Genomic DNA, 21,744 nt, shown 5'->3' with positions numbered 1-21,744 from the left:
TAGAACTTGTTTATTGTGGGGTTAAGATTAACTCCTATTACTAGTCATATTTTATCTGTTAGTATTTAGGAGGATATGAATTATATCACATTCTTGTTCATTAAGGATAGAAATTGATTGGTTCTAAGCTATACGTTGTATATAGTAGGTTTTTAAATAGGAATTTGATAATCTATAATATAGTATTTTTATGTAATTATTAAACTATGTATAAAATTTATGACTGATTCTTCTTGATTGATCTTGATCTCTTGATAGGAGAGTATTTGTTGCTTATTATTTTAAACTATTATTAGAGATTTGATTTGTGGGCATCCTGAGCATTTTAAAAATCATTTCCATAAGATTTTTTAAATCAACTTTAATAATTATGTGAAGCAGTTTGGCATTTATGCCTTAAAATAAATACTCAGTGTTATGACCTGTAACACTATATATTTACTGATATAACCTCTATTATAGGTTGCACAACTGTTTGCTTTACATATCTGCTTTTTTGAGTGGATAGATTGTTTTCCCAGACATTTTAGTCAGGATGCATTTCACATTTGTTAAGGATAAAATCATTTGATTCTTTAGGTGTGTTCATCAGGTTTTGGTTGCTCTGACCAAAATATCTGACAAGAACAACTCAAAGGAGAAAAAGTTTAATTTGACTCATGGTTTCAGAGTTCAGTCCATGGTTGACTGACTTCACAGCTCTGGGCCCTAGGTGAGGCAGGACATCATGGCAAAAGGGTGCAGCAGTGGAATGCTGCTCAGGTTCTTGAAAGCCAGGAAGCAGAGAGAGCAGGAAGGTATGGAGCCAGGAATGTGATGCCCAAGGGCATGTCAACAGTGACCTACTTCCTCCAGCCATGCCCTAACTGCCTACAGTAACCATCCATTTATCTTTTCAAATTAAATGGAAAGATAATTTGAAAGATAATTTAATCAAATGGATTAAACTATTGATTAGATTACAGCTTTCATGATCTGATCATTTCTTATTTCATGATCTGATCATTTACCTCTGAACATTCCTGAATTTTTTTCACACATGAGCTTTCAGGGGTTACCCCATATCCAAACCTGAATAATAGGATTTCTAAAGTTCATCGAAGTTTCAGAAAGTAGGTCATTGAAATTGTGCTGCTTTATAAATAGGAATATTTAATTAATTGTGGGTGTTTGAATTCTATCCAAAGGTAATAAATAACATTTTTTATTTTGACAATAAAATGTAGTTTCTTAAAGGTCAATTATGTACTGCCCATTTCGGTAGGAAAACAGTATGTGTGGCCTGTGGAAAATAATTCTCTTTTCTCATACATAGGTACAGGTTATTGTATATTTCTTTTTTATTTGGACTGAAATTTTTTAAGTTATAATTGAAAAATTAGTAATTTGCATTTGGCCTTTTCTATTTCTGTGATTCCCTTTCTTTCTCAATTTTAGCAATCTGATATCCAAGGGTATTTTTGTTTTAGAAAAATCCTAGAGTAAGAGTGGGAGGTACACTTCAGGTTTAAAAATTGTGTGAGCAAAATGTATGAAAGAGTGAGGAAATATGACCCTTTAGATGGTTTTGACATGGTAAAAGTTCAGTTTTGTAGGTCAAGTGGATGAAGAATCTTATAAGGTATTTTGATCTAGATTAAGGGTTTCAAAGCATGTAGAGCAGTTTGGACCTCATTTCATTGTCTCAAGGGTTGATGTGTTTGAAAATCCATGAAGGGTTTTAAACCAGGAGAAACATTAAAGCATTAACTTTGACCTCAAAGAAAATTGGTTAGAGGAGGATAGAGATCCTAGAGGCAGAGAGAGAACATGTAGAATAGTGAGTGGTACAGCCCAAAAGGAGCAGTGATGAAGATCTGAGTTCCATAGTGCCATTGAATGAACAGGAAGGAACTGAAAAGAAATGGGAATGCTGGAACAGTTGAACTAGGTTAAGACTGACTTTGTTATGAGTAAGATACTAACCTCAAAGTATCTAGCGTGGTCGACTGTAAAACTTGCTCACTGAGAGAAGGCATTCATTACCAGATGGAGGTTTAAAGGTTAGAAATGAAGGATAATGAACCATGCTCCCTTACTTTGGGCAGATTGAGGTGTTTATTTTACATGTATGTGGCATTACCATTTAGTACCTGGAAATAAGAGTCTAGACCTAGAAAACAGCAGAAAATGCAGATTGGAGAGTTACTTAATGTAGAACTGATTTAAGTGCTAGGTGAAGTTGTGTTTACCTTTCCTCTTTGTTTTTTATTGAGAATCCTGAAAGGGTTCTTTCTTTCTCCTTGAAAAATGAAGACCTATGTCAGAATCCTGAGGAAGAGAGCATGGTAGAAGGAATATAACCAAGCAAAAAATCAGTATCCTAGGTAGTTGTTGCCAACTGCCTGTTGATTGTACTAATTTATTCCTCTTTGTACTCTTGCCCATCCATAAGCCTGAGTTGATAAGAAAATTCCTCTCATTGAACAATCTGCTTGTTATGGAAGTTTTTGTATACTGGGTTGATTGGTTTTGTTTGGGTTGGAATATTTGGGGCTTCTCTTATGGGGACTGGGGGTAAATTACTGAGGTTCTTGAAAGTTTGGATTTCTCTCTTACATAAAAGATTAAAGCAGCTTCCAAGTTATTTAATTAATCACCCTAATTCCATGCTGGTTTTATTTGAACCTGAATGATACTCAAGGAAGGATAATAAATGACTTCTTAGTATCCTTGCATGTTGAACTCTTCTGTACACCATTTTGTGTATGTTGCAGGCAGTTAACTTAGAGAAATGAAATGTTAATGAGATAATGTTCTTTATTATTATTATTATTATTAGGTACTGGGTATTGAACCCAGGGGCACTTAATCACTGAGCCACATCTATCCCTTTTTTGTATTTTATGTAGAGATAGGGTCTACCTGAGTTGCTTAGGGCTTCCATAAATTTCTTAGGTTGGCTTCAAACTCACAATCCTCTTGCCTCAGCCTCCCAGCCACTGGGTTTACCACTGCATCCTGCTTCTATCTCATTATTTCTGATATTTTGGTAGATATAGTTTAAAATATTTGGTGAGTATCTAAATTTCAAGAAAAATGAGATTTTTATAGTGAATTAATTGGTGTCTGGTATCAGTAGTTCTTCACCTTTGACCCAGTGAAGGTAGAATTCAGGAAATCACAGCAGCAGTACTTTACTGCTTAATGGTTTGCCAGCATTTAATGTGCATTGTCTTTTTAATTCTCAAAATATCTCAATGAGTCAGGCACTGTGGTACATACCTGTAATCCCAGCTACTTGGGAGGCCAAGATAGGAGGATCACGAGTTTGAGGCTATCTTGGGTAACTTAGGAGACTCTGTCTCAAAACCAAACCAAACCAAAACAAAACAAAAATAAATAAAAAGTTCTTTGGATGTAGCTCAGTGGTAGAGTACTTGCCTAGCATGTTCGAGGACCAGAGTTTCCCCAGAAACAAACAAACAAACAAATAGCTAGCTAGCTGACTCATGGCTCTTTGGAAAGCCTAACATCTTAGTACTTTTATAGATAAAATAGTTTGGTTTTATAAGGGAGTCTAGTAAGAGAACCTGTTTCTCTTCCTCCTTTTTCCTCCTCTCCTTCCAAAAAGCTCATTGCTTTTTAAAGCCTAACATCTCTGTACATTTATAGATATATGTCCCTAGAGGAATGTGAAATCAAACTAGTTAAATTCATATAATATGGGACCTCATTACATTCCTAACAAGATTTGTTGCTTTTAAAAAGCTTTACAGTTTATAAAAGTTTTACAAAAGCTGCTGTGAAAGTGTAATTCCTCATGCGGGATGTGGTTAATTATAGACTACATGTGCTAAAGCATGACAAATGATAAAGCTTTACATTAAGCTTTTCATTATTAGGATATTTCATCTTATCTAAAAACTTTAATTACCTCAGTTCCATGAGATCTGTTGTGCACCAAAGCTAATCAGCAGTTCTCCTCCTTTGGGCTTTTTGAAGTTTTATTGCTGTCAATGGTATATGTCTGAAACTAGATTTTTTTCTTTGGGAGTAGATATCAATTTGTGTTTCAAGTGATATCTTTAAAGAATGGAGAAAAGTCATAAAAAACAAATACATATTAAAAGATAAAGCATAGTAGTAATGGTAAAAAAATTTCTGAGCTTGTACTAATTGTTAATTTTGAAGGTAGGAAGATTTAGGAGTGTTTACCTAATGATTTGTGATTATAGGCATGGAGATGATTTGGGGATGTTTTGATGTTTTTATTTATTAAATTCCCAATCAGCCACTTAAACTTGAGTTATTATTAATATATTCTTTATCTCTATTCCCTAAAATACTCACATTTTCTTTCTATTTTTTTGGTTGTGTTGTTAATCTACATCAATGCATCTGTGTCCTTATATCTTAAATGACATCTGGAGTCTGGAACATGAAGATAAATATTTCCTGATGTTCAATTGTATTGCTCTTTTGTTGTTGTTTTTCATTAACACATACGTTTAAACTTATTTGCAAGTCCTCTTAGTCCTTAACCCAGTTATTGCTTCCTTTTACCCCATTATAAATGGCCCTCTTTTTTAACAGATTTGCCTATCAAAATATCTTTATATTGTTAATAAGTGCTAAAACTTAAAATAGCACTGTATCACATACCATTCTTCCTTAGTATTTTACATATATAACATATTTAATTCTTAAAATAATCCTGTAAGGTGATACTAAATAAGTACATTTTAAAACTGGTGGAACTGAGGCACAAAGTATGTAAAATAAAAACTAACTTCATTAATCAAATACTTGCTGTTTCTTAGGTATTACACTAAGTGATATATCTGTCTGTCTATATATAGATATATAGATAGATCTTTCAACCTTGTGAGGTAAGTATGACTATCTTTTTTACCTAGGCATGGGTCTAATAGATTGGCTAAGTTCAGAGTCACAGTAACCTCAAGTTAAATAAATACCTACCAGTATAACAAATGAGGTTGTACAAAATTTCCTTTGAACATTCTCTAATTGTCTGTATAATGACAGTTTATAGGCAGGGTTCCCTCTCTAAATTCATCATGGCTATTCTTTGCTTTCAGCAGTGAATAGAGTTCAGGAGTCAGTAACTACAGACCTGTGAACCAGTTGCCTGATTTTTATATGATATTTTACTAGAACTCAGCTATGCCCACTCATTTTGAAGTTTTTATGGCCACTTTGTAGCTATTGAGGCAGAGTTAAATGGTTATCAGCTCTCAAACAAAGCCTAAAATATTTACTATGTAAGGAAAAGTTTGTGGGGCTGGGACTGCAGCTCAATGGTAAGAGTGCTTGCCTCCTATGTGCAAGGCATTGGGTTTGATCCTCAGCACCACTTAAAATAAAATAAAAAGATTGTGTCCACCTACAACTAAAAAATATTTTTAAAAAAGTTTGCTAACTCCTGGATAGTTTCTTTAAGTGAACTAATAGTGAGGTATTGATTCACATTTGGAATTTTGTGAAAAAACACATAAGGACCTTGTGAGACATTTTTGCTCAAAGAGGAAGGTAGAAAACTGAGAGCAACCAAAGACGTAGTATGTTCCTTAAATTACAGCCCTTCCTTGAGTGACTACCATGGAATTTAAAAAATTTCCTTGTGTACTTTGATTTTTTAAAAGTGATGTTTTCTGTTAAATAATTAGGAAGTTTCTAGTAAGTTTTCCTATACTAACACTGTATTTTATTTTTGTATCCTTGTAAAACAGTACGTATCAATGAGATTAACTTTGACCTTAGATAATTTTTTTTTAATTGCTTACTACTTAGGTAATTCCTGAAAGCATTTCTTATAGTGAAATCCCTAGTTTTAGCTTCTTGATTTCTCCCTTCTTCAACTTTGCAAGAAAAAATTTGGCCTTATTTTTGTAATCCAAAAGGAATCACATATGATACACTGACCTGTGTATGATACAGCATGTTTAGTGGGAAACAGCATTGTATTGGAATCACAATACAGTACACACTCTAAGTTACTAGTTCTTCATCTATGATGTGAAAATAAGAGTATTTTATTACTGAGTTGTGAGAGGAATTAAAGGAAACAATATGCACAATTTATAGAATGATGTTTGACACATTGTGAGTACTGCCTGGGTGTTAGTTTCTTTACTTATACTATTAACTCTAAGTGAATCTTAATTGAATTTAGTTGGGGGTAGGGGTGGTGGTGGTAGTGGAGGAATTAAAAATAATATTCAGTTGTTCTTTTTGAAGTTGGTTTGGGTGGTTTTTGTTGAATGGGAAAATTTCCTGAAAAATTGAACTTTTTTTATAGGGGAGAGAAAAGAAGGTTATAGAACTTAGAAGCAGAAATAGTGTTAAGAGAAAGCACACATAGGAGAGTAAAAAATTTTAAAAGGTAGTCTTTTTTGAGAGAATGAATAAAGATAAATAAACGTGACTAAATTTATGCTTTTCCTTAAGTTATCTGTTTTCAGAGCCGTAGAATTTTTCATCAGAGATAAATATGAAAAGAAGAAATACTATGATAAAAACGCTATAGCTATTACAAATGTAAGTAAAACCTTCAGCTCTAAACAATTGATGTTTGTTGAATAGATATCAAAGTTTACAGTACAGTTAAATTTATTTGTTGCAACAATATGCTAGTTATGTATGTTTAGATATTTTAAGTATTGGAAATTTGGGGAGGAGGGTCACATAATATTGATCTGCAAAGCAGATCTTCTGATTCAGAAGGGTGTATGTCTGAATAAGAGTTTAATAAATGCTTATATGATATTTAATAAAGTTAATTTTATGAAATTTACAAAAATGATGAGGCTACTAACAGAAAAGGGAGAAAAATTTATTTTGCTAAATTCCGGGAACATATATATATAAAAAAAAAGAAAGTCAAGTCTTATCTTGACTTTTATCAAGGCTGCAACCTAGTGATTTAACTTGGGAGGCTGAAGCAAAAGGATTACAAGTAAGACCAACTTCTGCAACTTGGTGAGGCCAAGCAACTTGTGAGGCCCTGTCTCAAAAAATAGAAGAACTGAAGTGTGACTCAGTGGTAAAGTACCCCTGGGTTAAATCCCCAGTACCAAAAGTAAGTAAATAAGCTATAAACTAATTTTGTGGTGAAATCATTTGTTAAGTATTTCATAGGCAACAGTTTTGACTCAGTGGTAAAGTACCCCTGGGTTAAATCCCCAGTACCAAAAATAAGTAAATAAGCTATAAACTAATTTTGTGGTGAAATCATTTGTTAAGTATTTCATAGGCAACAGTTTTTGTTTCATTTGTGTCATTTTCAGTCCATATGGAGAAATGATATACTAAAAAATTCAAAAACTGAAAGTGTTGCCTGTAAAATCTGGAAAAAGACAAAGATGTCTACTCTCACCACTGCTATTCAGTATAGCACTAGACATTCTAGCCAGAGTAATTAGGCAAGAAAAGGGAATATAAAGAATAAAAATAGGAAAGGAAGGAGTCAAGTTATCACTGTCGATGGTATGATCCTATACATAGAAGATCCGAAAAGCTCCACTGAAGACTCCTAGAGCTAATAAACAGAGTCAGCAAAGTAGCAGGTTACAAAAGCAATATTAAAAAGCAATTGCTTTTCTGTATACTAATAATCTGTTGAGAGAGAAATCAGGAAAATTTTCTATTCACAGTAGCCTCAAAAACTACCACTACCACCAACAAAAAACCCTGGAAATAAATCTAACCAAGGAGTGGAAGACCTCTACACTGAAAACTAGAGTACACTGAAGAAAGAAATTGAAGAAGATACAAGAATGTAGAAAGATTTCCCTTGTTTGTGGATAGGCAGAATTAATATTCTTAAAATTGTCTTACTACCAAAAACAATATACAGATTCAGTGCAGTCTGCATCAAAATAACAGTGGTATTCTTTACAGAACTAGGGGGAAAAAAATCTAAAATTCATTTGGAAGAACAAAAGACCCAGAATAGGCAAAGCAGTTTAAACCAATAAAGTAAGGCTAGAGGCATCATAGTATGACTTCAAATTATACTACAGAGCTATAGTAATCAAAACTGCATGCTACTGGCTTAAAAATAGATAAATAGACCAGTGGTACAGAATAGAAGATAAGAAGAATAGAATAGAAGAGACAAACCCACACAGATTCAATCTTCTGATCCTTAATGAAGGTGCCAAAAACATACCTCGGAGAAAAGACAGCCTTTTAAACAAGTACTGGAAAAACTGAATATTCACGTGTGGAATGAAACTAGATCCTCCTGTCTGTCGCCCTACCCAAAAATCAGTTCAAAGTGCATCAAAGACCTTGGAATTAGACCAGAAATATTGAGACGGCATGAAGAAAATGTAGGGCCAACACCCCAACATATAGTAGTAGCTTTTTCTGTAGGACCTTTAAAGATCAGGAAGTAATGGCAAGAGTTTGTAAATGAGATGACATCAAATTAAAAGCTTCTGTACAGAGAAGAAACAAGAGCATGAAGAGAGATGCTACAGAATGGGAGAAAATCTCTACCAGCTACTCTTCAAAGGATTCATATCTAGAATATATAAAAACCTCAAAAACCTTAACACCAAAACTAACAAACAAAAAACCTCAAATAACCCAATGAATGAATGGATAAGTGCACTACAATAATAATTCTCAAAAGAAGAAATACAAGTGGCCAGTAAATATACAAAAAAATGTTCAACATTGTTAGCAATTAAGGAAATGCAAACAGAATTACACTGTAATTTCATCTTATTCCACTTAGAATAGCAGCCATCAAAACCACAAATAATTATAAATGCTGGAGAGGGTGTTGAGAAAATGGAACATTTTTACACTGTTCATGGGATTTAAATTAGTATAATCACTTTGGAAATCAGTATGGAAGTTCTTCAGAAGACTAGGAACAGAATATGCCCCAACAGTACCATAACACTCCTCCTTAAAGTTGTCACTCGTGATGCACGCATACCCAAGTTTATAGCAGCACAAGTCATAATAGCTAAACTCTGGAACTAGCCTAGGTGTTCATCAGTGGATGAATGGAAAAGAAAATATGGTATGTATACACAATGGAGTTTTATTCTGTCATAAAGAATAATGAAATTTTGTCATTTGAAGGAAAATGGATGGAATTTGAAACCATTATGTTAAACAAGTCAAACAGAAAAGGGTTGTATGTTTTCTCTCATGTGGAAGCTAGAGATGACTCTGATAAAGAGCTCTTTCAAGTGGCTATTAAGCTTGATGTTACTGTTACTCAATATTAAATAGTTCCAAATTAGTTTATAGCTTTTGCTTGATTTTTATAATTTGTCTGTTTCTGCTTGTTTCTCATCTTTTTTTTTTTAAAGGTGTTCCAGTGTGTTACTGCTCTTAATTTATTTTCTTATTTTAAGAGTTTTGCAGTAAAGACTAAAGGTGACCCTTTTCCTCTGTGTAAAGCAATAGTTATTAACCCTTTAAACCACAATACCAGTATACTTACTGCCTTTCTCTAGCATAAACATTTCAAAATTTGTGACAAAATAGAAAACAATAAACTACAAAAAAAAAAAAAAAAGGCAGTTTTGCTCTTTTTCTCAATTGTTACCCCTCTACCTCCCAGGCCATCTGTAATATGTCTGTGAACCAGTCTTCATTGGAATACATTGTATAGCTTGTGAGAGGAGAGGATGGAATCTCCTTCATTCGTAGGGATTTATTTATAGTTGTGGAAAGTGGCTTCAACATGGTACTTCTGAGAAAGCAGAGGGACTTATGTGTGTTATTTTGATGAAAGGAGTTGTGTATAGATCTTACAGTGTTGAGTGCTCTGTGGCACTGTAAACATGAGTTACAGAAGGAGGCTTAAAGGAGAAAAGCAAAGTTCAGAGAAGGGCAAAAACAAAGGAAAATATGTTCTAAGTAGAAATGTTTTTGTTCTGGAAGAAATGTTCACCATTATATAGTCTCAAACTAGAAAAGATTTTATGTGTGTGTGTCTTATAACTACATGGTCCTGGACACAAACATGGGCACTTTGAGTTCATTCATATCGACCCTCAATACTTCTTCATTCTTTCCAGGGATTTGTGCTGATCTCCTTTTTGAAAATAGATATGTAATCACAGAAATTGGCTGTTGAAAGCCCTTTGGATCATTCCTTTATTTATGTGTTCATTTAATCAGGCAACATTACTGAGTATGTATCATGTGCAGTGGACTGAAGTTGGTATAATTGTTGCCCCAAGTAGCTTACTCTCAAACACTTTTAGCATGTCATGAACATGTACATGAACTGTATTCTAAAGTAGAGTAAAGTAATTGTCATTGTATAAGAGTAAAAGTGCTATAGAAACAGAATTTAGAAAGCAGTAGTTCGTTTCCACTCAAATAATTCTTAAAGGAATTATATTTGAGATTATCCTCGATAGGGATACTATCAGCAAAGAGGAAATGGGCTGGTATGTAAGAAGGAAATGTTGATAATGCAGGAAAGACTTTTCAGTCTGAAGGGACACTTTCTCCCATCTCTGCCAAAGTGAGGTGAGGAAGGAAAATCTGGGAATATTATTTGGTGTTTAGGGTTTGGTGAGTCCTTCATAAAACTTTTCTGTTTAGCAGGTGTGAAAGAGGGCTTATCAGGAGTGGGTAGATGAGGAAGAGATAATAAATACATGAGGAGGTAAATTTCAAAAGACAAACAGATTATATGGAGAACTTGAATCCCAGAGTGCTCAGGATTTTGCACTTTTTAAAGGGATTGGTTATTATATTAATTTTATTTCCTGTTTCATAAATTACAAGAAATTTGGTGACTTAAAACAATACTTATTTACTATCTTACAGTTTCTGTAGGTTGAGTCTGGGCTTGGGTCATGGTGATCTCTGCTCTGGATCTTACTAGGCCAAAATCAGAGTTGTCCAGGGCTATGATCTTATATATGAGGCTCAGGCTATTCTTCCAAGCTCACGGTTCTTGAGATTCCATGTTCTTGCTAATGTCCCATAGGACATCTTCCTAGGATCCACCCTCAAGTCTTTGCCTGATATCCCCATCCTCTCACAGCATAGCAGTTTACTTCTTCCAGGCTGAGGAGAATTGCTCTCTCATTTTAGGAAGGGCCCACCTGCTTTTAAGGACCCACCTGATTAGGCCAGACTCATCCAAGGTCATCTTCCTTTGGCTTAACTGATCATCAGCTGATTTGCATCTTAATTACTTCTGCACAGTTCCTTCACCTTTGTCATATAACAGCCTAAACAATGGAGCAAAAAATCCATTATGTTCATAGTCCTGCCTACAATTGAGAGGAGGGTATTAAACAGGGTGTGCACCAGGAGGTGTGAATTTTGGTGGATATTTTAGAATTCTGCCTCCTTCGGTGATAGAATGAGTCTGTCCTCCCTGGCTGTTTCTTAATTCAGTGTGTAATTGGGGAAATTTGAAACACTTGGACCACAGAAATCTGCTTGTTATGCCCTCCTCTTCTCCCTTCCCTTGGCCAATAGTCAAAATTGGAAGGACAGTGATGCAGGGAATTCCTAAAGATCTGAGTAGATGAGAGTGAACTGCCACATTATTTGCTTTTTTCCTTCAGCATCTTCCCCCCACTGCACACCATCACCTCTTCCTTTCATTTTCTTTAGATGGTAAGTTAGGATTAGGGTAAAAGAACAGTTTCTGATTTATACTTTTTATTAGTTCTTTTCATTACAATTTTAGTTTCCTCTTCTTTAGAGCAGGATGATCATATTGTCTACACTTCATAGTATTGTTGTAAGAGATAAGATAAAGGCATGCTGTATTCTTAGTACAGTGCCTAGCATATAATTGTCAAAAAAGCTGGTCATGGTAATTATGTTAGTGAAGAGGAAGGAAGGTGGAAACAGCAAATGTAAGCACATAATTAAGAAAAATAAATACTCAAATTTAACTCTAGGACTTTAGATCATTGGCAAAATTGTGGTTTGAGGTCCATTTCATTAATCTCTCGGTATTTTAGTTGCCATGTTAATTATTGTCTTCAGGATGACTTAATGTGGCAAGTAAAGGACTTAACATTTGAAAGCTTTCACAAATTTGATATATTTCTTACTCAGAGATTTAAAAGTTAATATATTAAGGCCTAGTTTTCTTCCACATGTTTGGTGGCCATGTTTACTTGATTAACTTTGGGTGTATCAGTGTCTTTTAACACTCCTAATAATGTTGAGTTAAATTGATATGTCTTCCATGTGATTTTTTATTAATTTAGTAAATGTTTTTAGCTTTTGTGTAAACAGACATGCCAGAAGTATAAATGACACTGGAAAACTTTTTATTTGGGGAGGTGGGGAGAGGATACTGGGAATTGACCAGGAGTTCTTTACCATGAGTTACATCCCCAGCCCTTTTTATTTTGAGACTAGATGTCAGGTTGCTGAGTTTGGCCTCAAACTTGTCAGCCTCCTGCCTCAGCCTCCCAAGTCATTGGGATTACAGGTATGCACCACTGTGCCTGGCCAGAAATCCTTTTTTCAAATGATTTCTAAACTTCTGGAAAGTTTGAACTTAATGATATATTGAAAGCTCATTAAATAACCATTTGAGAATTGTTTTTTACTCTTTACTTAGAAGTCATATCCAAGAATGATCTAAATGAGTTTTAAGCACTCTGTTGCTAGCACTTAATCTATAAGGTATTTGTTAGTGGTCATTTCTTTTTCAGTTTTGGATCACTAGGTTTTATCATCATAGCATTATTCTGTTTAAAATGGTGATAATAGCAAGAATTTCAAAAATTCATAAGAATACATAATTTTAATAAAAGTGTTCAAATAAGTGTGCTTTTTTATATAATACTTCATAGATTTTGAAATGTATTTGTCTACCTTATCCTTGTAGATAGGAGCTGGAAACCTTTGTATTAAAATTCTAATTAGTTAGAATGACAGTAGAATGTGTTTGACACATTGACTACTTTCTCTGGCTAAACATGGTACAGAGTCACACCTATAGTATAATCAATCATACACGCATATAGGGTAATAATGTCTGTCTCATTTCACTGTCCTTTCCATTCTCACACCCCCTCCCCTCCCCTTACTCCCCTCTATATAATCCAGACTTACTTCATTCCCCCACCCACCTGCCATTATAGATTAGCATCCACTTATCAGAGAAACAAGGTCAGACTGGGATAGGTAGGGCCGACTGACCACCCGCTCCCAGCCCTCTGGGCGGAGGACAATCAGATGGTCAGGGAGACCCGTCACAGCAGGAACTCGTTTATTGAGGAAATCAAATAACTTTTATGTAGGGTGGGGGCTAAGCGGGAACCAGTCAGCTTAAAGGTCAGCAAGGCATGGGGGGTTCACGCAGGCGAGAGTCCCATAGGACCATATGGCAAGCAGGAGCATGAGCTGATCACACGTTCACAGAACTATGGTTAACTAATCCCTGATGGTGTTCCGATTTATCGTCGTTAACCTTTGAAACCGCCTTTGAGGCCTTGATCCTGTTCACCTGCCAGGGAGTAAGGAGTCAGCCTGAGTTAGTTAACGTGTCATTAGTCCCAACACAAATCCTCATTCAAGTTTACTTTGATATTGGCCTAGAGGAGAACCTCCGAACTTAAGAATAATTGGAGGAAAGAGTGTTAACTCATTTTTTCTGAAGATTCTTCACTAGATTTCCATTGCATATTTTCTTATGGATAAAAGTGGGGGAATAGAAGGACTTTTAAACATGACTACTGAATTTACTGACACTGCCAATTCCCTGCAAAATTTTCTAAGGCCAGAGTCTTTTTTCCTCCACCAGTATGAAAGTGTGAGAATTCAGTGGAATGGAAATTAATATGTAGTTAAAAATAAATTCTAAGTTTGAAAATAAATGATCATAACATATAAGGGATTTCAGAAAAGCATGTTAGCAAGTCAGTGAACTTCCACAGGACAATGATAACAACGGCGATTGAGTCTCCCTTTAGTTCTCCCTCTGAAATTCTCTCTTCCTCCTCTTTCCCTTTAACAATCAAAAACATTTATTGAGAAATATTGGTTGTTAATTGCTAAAAATAGTGAGCAGACTAGAATATCTACCTCGGAGAACTTCAGTTGAACAGAGAATATTAATAAGTAATCAGATCTTTTCAGGACAGCATGTGATAACTTTTATAACAGGAAACTATTATAGAAACTATTTGGGAGCACATAGGGGAGCTGTGTAACTCAGTCTGAAAGTAGCAAGGAATACTTTGAATATTTCCTGGAGAAGGCAGTGTCAACTCAAAATTAAACAATAAGTAGGAACTAATAGAAGTTTGGTATTTCAAACAGTGGGAACAGTAAGAGCAATGACTGATAAGTCATGAAAAATAGACTAGAGAAACCTGAAACCTAAAGAACAGAATATAGTCAGGCAGGGAAGGGTAGGGAGATGGGATAGGTGTGGCCTAGTTAAGGAGTTTGTAATTTGTCCTTGAATAAGGTATGTAAACTATTTAAGATATCTAAGCAGGGAATGTGATAAAATTTGCATTTCAGAATGATGAAGTATGGAGAATGGGTTTGGAAAAGAATAAAGGGACTTGTTAGGACTAATTCAGGAATTGAATATTGGTGATTTCATACTAGGTTGGTAGTAGAGGTGGTAAGAATCAGATGGTTTTGAGAGATTTAGAGATAAGAGCACCTGGTGTTTGTTGCTTCTGTATTTTCTTTTTATCTTTCCCATCCTTTCTTTTCTCATCTTCCACTTCCATATTTTGTAGTGTTTCTTACTTTCAGTTGTCAATGTTTAGCTGTTTCTTTATTCCTTACTAATATAATGTATTTTACCCTGCTCATTGACTTTTTAAAAATCAACCTTATTGAGATTAATTTGTAGAAAATAAAATATAGGTATTTTAATGGCAGGTTAGTGAGTTTTGACAAATATATATTCTTGTGTAATCACTACCACCATAATCAGATAAAGAACCTGTTCATTATTCCAAAAGGCTCCTCTGTGCCCCTTGTTAATCATCTTCTATCCAGATAAACCATTGATTTGCTTTTTATCACGGTAGATTACATTTTCTTTTCTAGATTTTCATATGAATAGTATAAAACACTATGTGCTCTTCTGTGTCTGACATCCTTCTTTGCATATTTCTGAAGTTCCTGCTTTTGTATGTGCTCTTAGTTCATTTCTTTTTCTATTGGCAAATAGTATTTCATTGTTTGGGTGTAACATAATTTGTTGATCTGCTTATATGATTTTTTCATTCTTCTTTCCCATCTGGAATGTGGTATTAAAAGCCTTTTATTTCCTCCCTCCCCCATTTTTTGCATTAAAATATTTGTTAAATTACTAATATTTATTGACTAAAGTTTTACATTTCTACTTCTTAGTTTTGAGATTAGCCAAATCAGTTTATCATCATCTCAAAAGGAGAGCAACCACTTTTACAATGAAAAATCTTACTCTTTTCTAAGGACTAGTAATCCTTGATGGTTATTGCTTTTTAATTAATTAAACCTCAGAGGTGCTTTACCTCTGAGTTACATCCCCAGCCCTTATTATTTTTAATTTTGAGACGGGTCTCACGAAGTTGCTGAGTCTGGCCTTGAATTTGTGATCCTCCTGCCTCAGCCTCCTGAGTCATTGGGATTATAAGCATGTGCCACTATGTCCAGACCCTTTCATATTTTTATGTTCTGATTTTACATGAGTTTGAGATAAAGAGACTGTATGATGCAAATTATCATATCTTAAGGTTATTTTATTATTTTTTAATTTGTTTTTTTTACGTAAATTTGCAATTAAAGATCTCTAGTAAATGAATATCCAGTAAGACAGATTATCTTTAAACCAGGATGTAATGCAGTTTTGACCTTTTTTAAATGAAAGATCTACATTTTCTTGCATTGTTTACTAATTCTATATAAATGTGCTTTAGTAGTAATTAAATAGCTAGTTTATGCAGTTATAACAGAGTCAGCACTGTGCAGGTAGAAAACATTCTGAAATTTATAGTCTTGGGTTGTGATTCAAGAATTACTGTCATAACTAACTTAACAAGGAGATTGAAGGAGGACTTGTCATCTTGCAGTGTTATTTTGACATTACATAATGACCTATCTGTAATATCATCTTAAAAATTCCACACAGACACTGTTGATATGATAGGGCAATATAGAGATGTCACTTTTATGGCTCCAAAGATCTATTATGCATTTTGTAAATGCATTTCAGTTATATTCTGGCAGTAAAAGAGAGCAGGAAGATAATGCTTCCATTAAAGTGATCAGCTATGCATGTAGAAATTGGAGAGGAAGATGTGTGAAAAAGCTTTTGGATGAAACACTTTTTCATGTATAAATTGCCTCCACTGCATACATAACTGTCTCCTAGTGTTTTGGGGTAATTCAGCAAGTACAGCACTGAAAATGGTATTCGTATGCTGATCTGAAAGAAGGAAGTATATAAATTGCTTTGTAGTAAGTCTGTCTGCTGTTCAGCTATTGTATTACATTAGTCCATTCTTTTCTCCCAGCCTTTATTCCTGTTTTCTTAAATAGTTGATTAAAATTTTAATTAAATTTTACTCTTTTAGCTGTTTTGTATTTCATTCTTTAAAGTTTTCAGTAAAAATGAACTCATTTGCTAGTTGGGACAATGTTCATGCTTCAGAGCATTGGTTTTTCAGTAGTTACATTGACTGAAAGTGAACTGTCAGAGAGGCTTAATTATTTTTCACCAATTTTTGGTGTGATTTTATCTGAGTACATTTAAATTTTATAATATAGTGAAATCAACTTTAAAACACTATTCTGTACTAATTCCTTTTAGAAATTTCACATGGAAATTTTTAAAAAGCAGTATTTCTTTCTTGATGCATTGTTTTCCTTTTTAACATGCTTCTAAATACTTCTGAATCTCAGAAATAAATGAGTCTTTTCTATGCCTGTCAATTCTGATCACCTTTTTTTTTTTTTTCCCCTGACTTTTTATCTGCACTTTGCAGATTTCCTCCTCTGATGCTCCTCTTCAGCCTTTGGTATCTTCTCCTTCTCTGCAAGTTGCTGTTGAGAAAAACAAATTGGAGGTATGGTAGTGTTTTAACCATATGCATTATGTGATATTCATTGATAAATGAACTTCCTTTCATAATTTGCCATAATATATAAAAAAGCTATAATAGGTTTTTTAAAATTTTGGATGATCCCCAGTACTGAATGTTTAAAAAAGCAACATTTCTTCAATATGTTTCTGTCCACAGGTATAATTAAAGGGCTTTAGTCCATATTTAAATTTCAGGATGACTGATTTGTTGGATCATAAATATATCTCAACAGTAGTTAAGCAATTATTTTTTTGTTGTTATTACTACCGTACACTTTTAGGAACTATTTTATAGTTTGTTGCTAAATCCTTTGATCTGTTAGGAAAGTCTGTGGTTAACAAATCTTTTCTGTACTTCTGTTATGTAAGTACTTGAAAAAAGTTAATATCAAATTTCTTTCCTTGAAGCAAAGCAACCATTATATAGATAAAATGTACATGTAAAATTAGGGTTCATTAGTTTAGAATCATCATTAATTAGAATACATTTTCATATCACCACTCTGCATTTTTAAAGACTTCCCTAAAAATATTTGAGAATTATAATTTCCTTTGATTTTTAATCTTTTTTTCTCTTGTTACATTGACCTGAATGAATTAGTTTGGGGGAATTCTTTCAGCTATCATTTTTAATGTGTCTGTTCCTTGATAAATGGCACGCTAGACATGAAGGATATAAAGAATAACAAGATATAGCCCCTGCTCACAAGGAGTTTACAATCTAATGAAGGAAAACAGAGCTGAACAGCAGTTTATAATGCAGTATCATCAGTACAATGATTGAGGAAAACTCACTGTGCTGCCGTTAATACAGGAGACATGCTTTTGATTCTTCTTATACTCTGAAAGAGTTTTAGATACAAGGATTAGGAGGAATTCCAAGTAGAGAGAGAGAGAGCAGCTTGTTAAAAAGCATATGAGTAAAGTACAGTGCTTGAGGAGTCACAAGCTGAATGTCGTAACTGCAGTAGCAGCAAGATAGAGAAGTGTGAGAACCTTGTTGAGAGCCTGCTAAAGGATTTGGTGTTCATTCTGAAGGTCCAGGCACTTTAATGATGACTTTTAAGGGGTGACAGGACCAGGTTTTCATGTTATAACACTGCTCTACTGGCTCCATGGGGACTGAGTTTTTGGTGATGGGTGGCTAAAAGTCTTGAGAACCAAGGTTCATCCAGGAATAAAATGATGGAGGCACATGGTAAATGGGGAGAGAGATGAAAAGGAGAGCATAGTTTTGAGAGATATTAAGGTATAATCTTTGGCATTTAGTAACTATGAATTGTGGAGGTACTTTGGAAAACCTGTGACTGTCAATGTTGATTTGAACCTATCCATAGATGATGGTACCATTTAGTGAGATAAAGATACAAATTGAAGGGAAGAAATAAGTTTGAGGAGAGAAAGGAGAAGGAAATGAATTAAAAGTTGGATATACTGAATATGAAATAACTGTGGAATATGCAGGTAATTGGACTTACAGGTCTACAGCTCAGGTTTATCATGGTAGGGAGACCAAGACCCCAACCCCAGCCAGTAAGTTGAGTGATGGGAGGAAAACCAAGAGAATAGAAAAGTGGGAACATTTGAATCTAGAGTTATTGGCTGAGCAAGGGAAGTTCATGAAACTGTGAGGGGATTTTGGAGCACAAAGTACAGGGTTGGAAGTAGACAGACTGGGTGATTGGAGTATTATAAAGTGGCTTAGGTCAGCAGGCAGTCTGAGGAAGTAAATACCTTAGGAGCATAGGGGTTGCCTTGAGAAAGTGGAAAGATGCCAATAAGCAAGTTTGGCCCTGTCAGAATTTGCCCTGAAGATATTTCTCATCATGGAAGAAGGTGAAATCCCTGGATTCCACTTTGTGTATATAGGCATATTACTCGGGAGTGAACCCATGGACTCTCTATCATTGCGCTATGTCCCCACACCCCCCCCTTTTTTTTTTTTTAATTAATTTTGAGACAGTATCTTACTAAGTTGCCCAGTCTGGACTACAAGCTTGTGATCCTTCTGCCTCATCCTATTAGATTAGCTGGGATTATAGACATGTGTTACTACACCTGGCTGGGTTATAATTTCATGTTATGTGGTTCCTGCTTCTGAGTCTCAGAAAGCAGTGATTTAATTTGATCTTCAAAATCTAGTATCTGTATTCCAGGTAGTCCATTTAAAATGTCTTTTCATGCCTTTTCTCATAAGTTTTTAATTTGTAATTATGTTTATATTTTATCATATATTATAGTGTTACACTATATTATAGTGTAATCTTATAAGTAAGTGTATATACATGGTAGAGTATATATGCTCATAAATTTTAAATATAGTTTCTAATCAAAATTTGGCACCAGGTCTTTAACTAAATCACTTAATTATAGTTTGATTATGATGAACCCAATATGTACTTTTTTCTGTCTTATAGGACCTGAATGTTTATACCATTTTCTTGAACAGGAGGTCTGTTATTTCACTATACAATTCATATGTGTACCAACCAAATTTCAGGAACTACTATTTTATAATACCAAAAGCTGCTGTATTTTATTCTTTCAGAGAGAATAGTTTAGAACAACTTAGGTTCTGAAAGGCTTCTTTGATCTTTTAGTAGGTATTGATTATATAGTGGGTCACACTGTATGATCTGAGTTTAAAGCCCATGCTATTACTGGTGACTTTAAACCCTGTGTTATAATACCACATCTAGAATCAAAGTAGATGACAACCATATTTTGATTGCTGAAATCCCAGTGTTTAAGAACATCAAATCATGTTCTCCTTCTATTAAATGTAGCTAACTAATTTGATTTATTTTTGGTGATTTCATATGTGCCTGCCAGTCACAGTGTTTAGGAAGTCGAACTTCCTCCCCCACTCACGATAATGTCTTCCTTGAAAATAACTATTTTTTACCACAGACTGAATGGCTTGTGAACAGAAATTTATTTCTCATATTTTCAAAGGCTATAAAATATAAGGTCAAGGCTCCAGCAAATTATATGTCTTATGAAGCCCCACTTCCTTAGTCATAGAATGCACCTTCTAACTGTGACCTCATATGGTGGAAGTGGCAAAGGATCTCTCTGGGTCCTCTTTTATGAGAGGGCTAATCCCAGACAGGAGGGCTCCACCCTCATGACCTAATCATCTCTGAAAGACCTCACCTTTTAATTCCATCATATTGGGGACTTATTTTCAATGTGAGAATTTGGGGTGGGCACAAACTTTCAGACCATATAAGAAACTAATAGCTCTGAGAGGTTATGGTGCTACCCGTCCCCAATATACCAGTGAGAATGTTCTTTTGCACTGCTTACCTCACCAGACTTTGTTAATAATATGTAGGAAACATCTTGTAACATATAAAGGATTTTTGTACATCTCATTTATTCTTTTTTTAAAAACATTTTTTTAGTTGTAGGACCCAGTACCTTTATTTATTTATCTTTATGTGGAACTGTGGAACCCAGTGCCTCACACATGCTAGATGAGTACTCTACCACTGAGCTACAATCCCAGCCCTCATTTTTATTCTTTACTTACAAAATGAAGTTGAATATTTTGTTGTTTTTTCTCCTCTCCTCCTCCTCCCTTCTTTCTTCTTCTTCTTTTCTCCTCCTCATCCTCCTTCTTCCTTCCTCCTTCCTCCTTCCTCTTCTTCCTGCTCTTCCTCCTCCTCCTCCTTTTTTATCTTCATCATCTTCATCTCATCTTCATCTTCACCTTTTGTGGAACTGGGGATCCAACCCAGGGCTTTGTAAATGTGTCACTGTGCTACATCCCAGCCCAAGATAATGCTACTTCCTCTTAAGAGTTGTTGTGAGGAATGAGTTGAAACAGTGCCTGGCACATGATAAGGGTTCAGTAATAATTATCTGTTGTGGAGAAGAGTAACAGGAACAGTAATAGCAAAAGCTCCACTGAACCACATTGAGTAGTGAGACTTGACTGTTTGTCCCTTATCCTAAAGGGATTCTGATCAGCTGTGTTGCTTTGGGTACTACTTTTCTAAGATTTTGTTTCTTAATTTGTAAGAGTACAATAATGACATTAATTAAGTGACTTTCATGAAAATTAATAAGGAAGCACTTAATAAGTAATAGTTGTGTTTTGGAAATGAATGTTTTCATTTGTGTTGGGATTGAATCACCCATAAGTAATGTTTTTAGTTATCCTTAAAGGCTCACATCTTCCTTATTTCTAATCTGAAGTCCAGGTACTTGAGCAGATAAGAAAATTTTTTTTTTTTTTTTTTTATGGATTGGGGTTGTAACTAGCTCAGTGGTAGAGCGCTTGCCTAGTATATGTGAGACACTGGGTTCAATCCTTAGCACCACATGAAAATAAATAAATAAAGCAAAGATATTGTGTCTATCTACAACTAAAAAAAAATACTTCTTTTAGAAATATACTCAACTTTTTAGCTGGTCTTCTCTGTGTCCTATGGTAGTATCTTTACGTTCATGGCAAAATACCAGTTTTGATATTCTCATTGGGTAGTTAAAGAATACAGATTGTTTTTAGGTTTTAGCACTTTAAATTCAGAAAGTTCAGTTTTATATTAACTTTTATCTCATTCCTGAAAAACATTATTGAAACAGATGGTTTTAGAGAATCTTAGTCTGAAAGAATCTCAGAATATAAACTTTTTATCTAGGTTCTAGAAATTCTAGCCATGTTTTCTTTTTTTTGCTAC

General features: G+C 34.6%; 1 protein-coding gene across 4 annotated transcripts in view; it reads left to right on the top strand.

Moving 5' to 3' along the window:
- Smap1 (small ArfGAP 1) overlaps positions 1-21,744 on the top strand; it is a 184,160-nt gene that overhangs the window by 87,888 nt on the left and 74,528 nt on the right. For 3 of the 4 annotated variants that reach the window (XM_047557843.1, XM_047557845.1, XM_047557847.1), the window contains 2 exons: positions 6,465-6,540; positions 16,959-17,039. In XM_047557843.1, the coding sequence (XP_047413799.1) occupies positions 6,465-6,540; positions 16,959-17,039 (157 nt within the window). The remainder of the gene's footprint in view (positions 1-6,464; positions 6,541-16,958; positions 17,040-21,744) is intronic. The other variant, XM_047557844.1, reaches the window with a different exon arrangement.

This window comes from Sciurus carolinensis, chromosome 7, assembly GCF_902686445.1.
Source record: "Sciurus carolinensis chromosome 7, mSciCar1.2, whole genome shotgun sequence".
Lineage (NCBI taxonomy): Eukaryota > Metazoa > Chordata > Mammalia > Rodentia > Sciuridae > Sciurus > Sciurus carolinensis.
The sequence above is the reverse complement of the archived record's forward strand: the minus strand, read 5'-3'. Positions and strand labels throughout refer to the sequence as shown.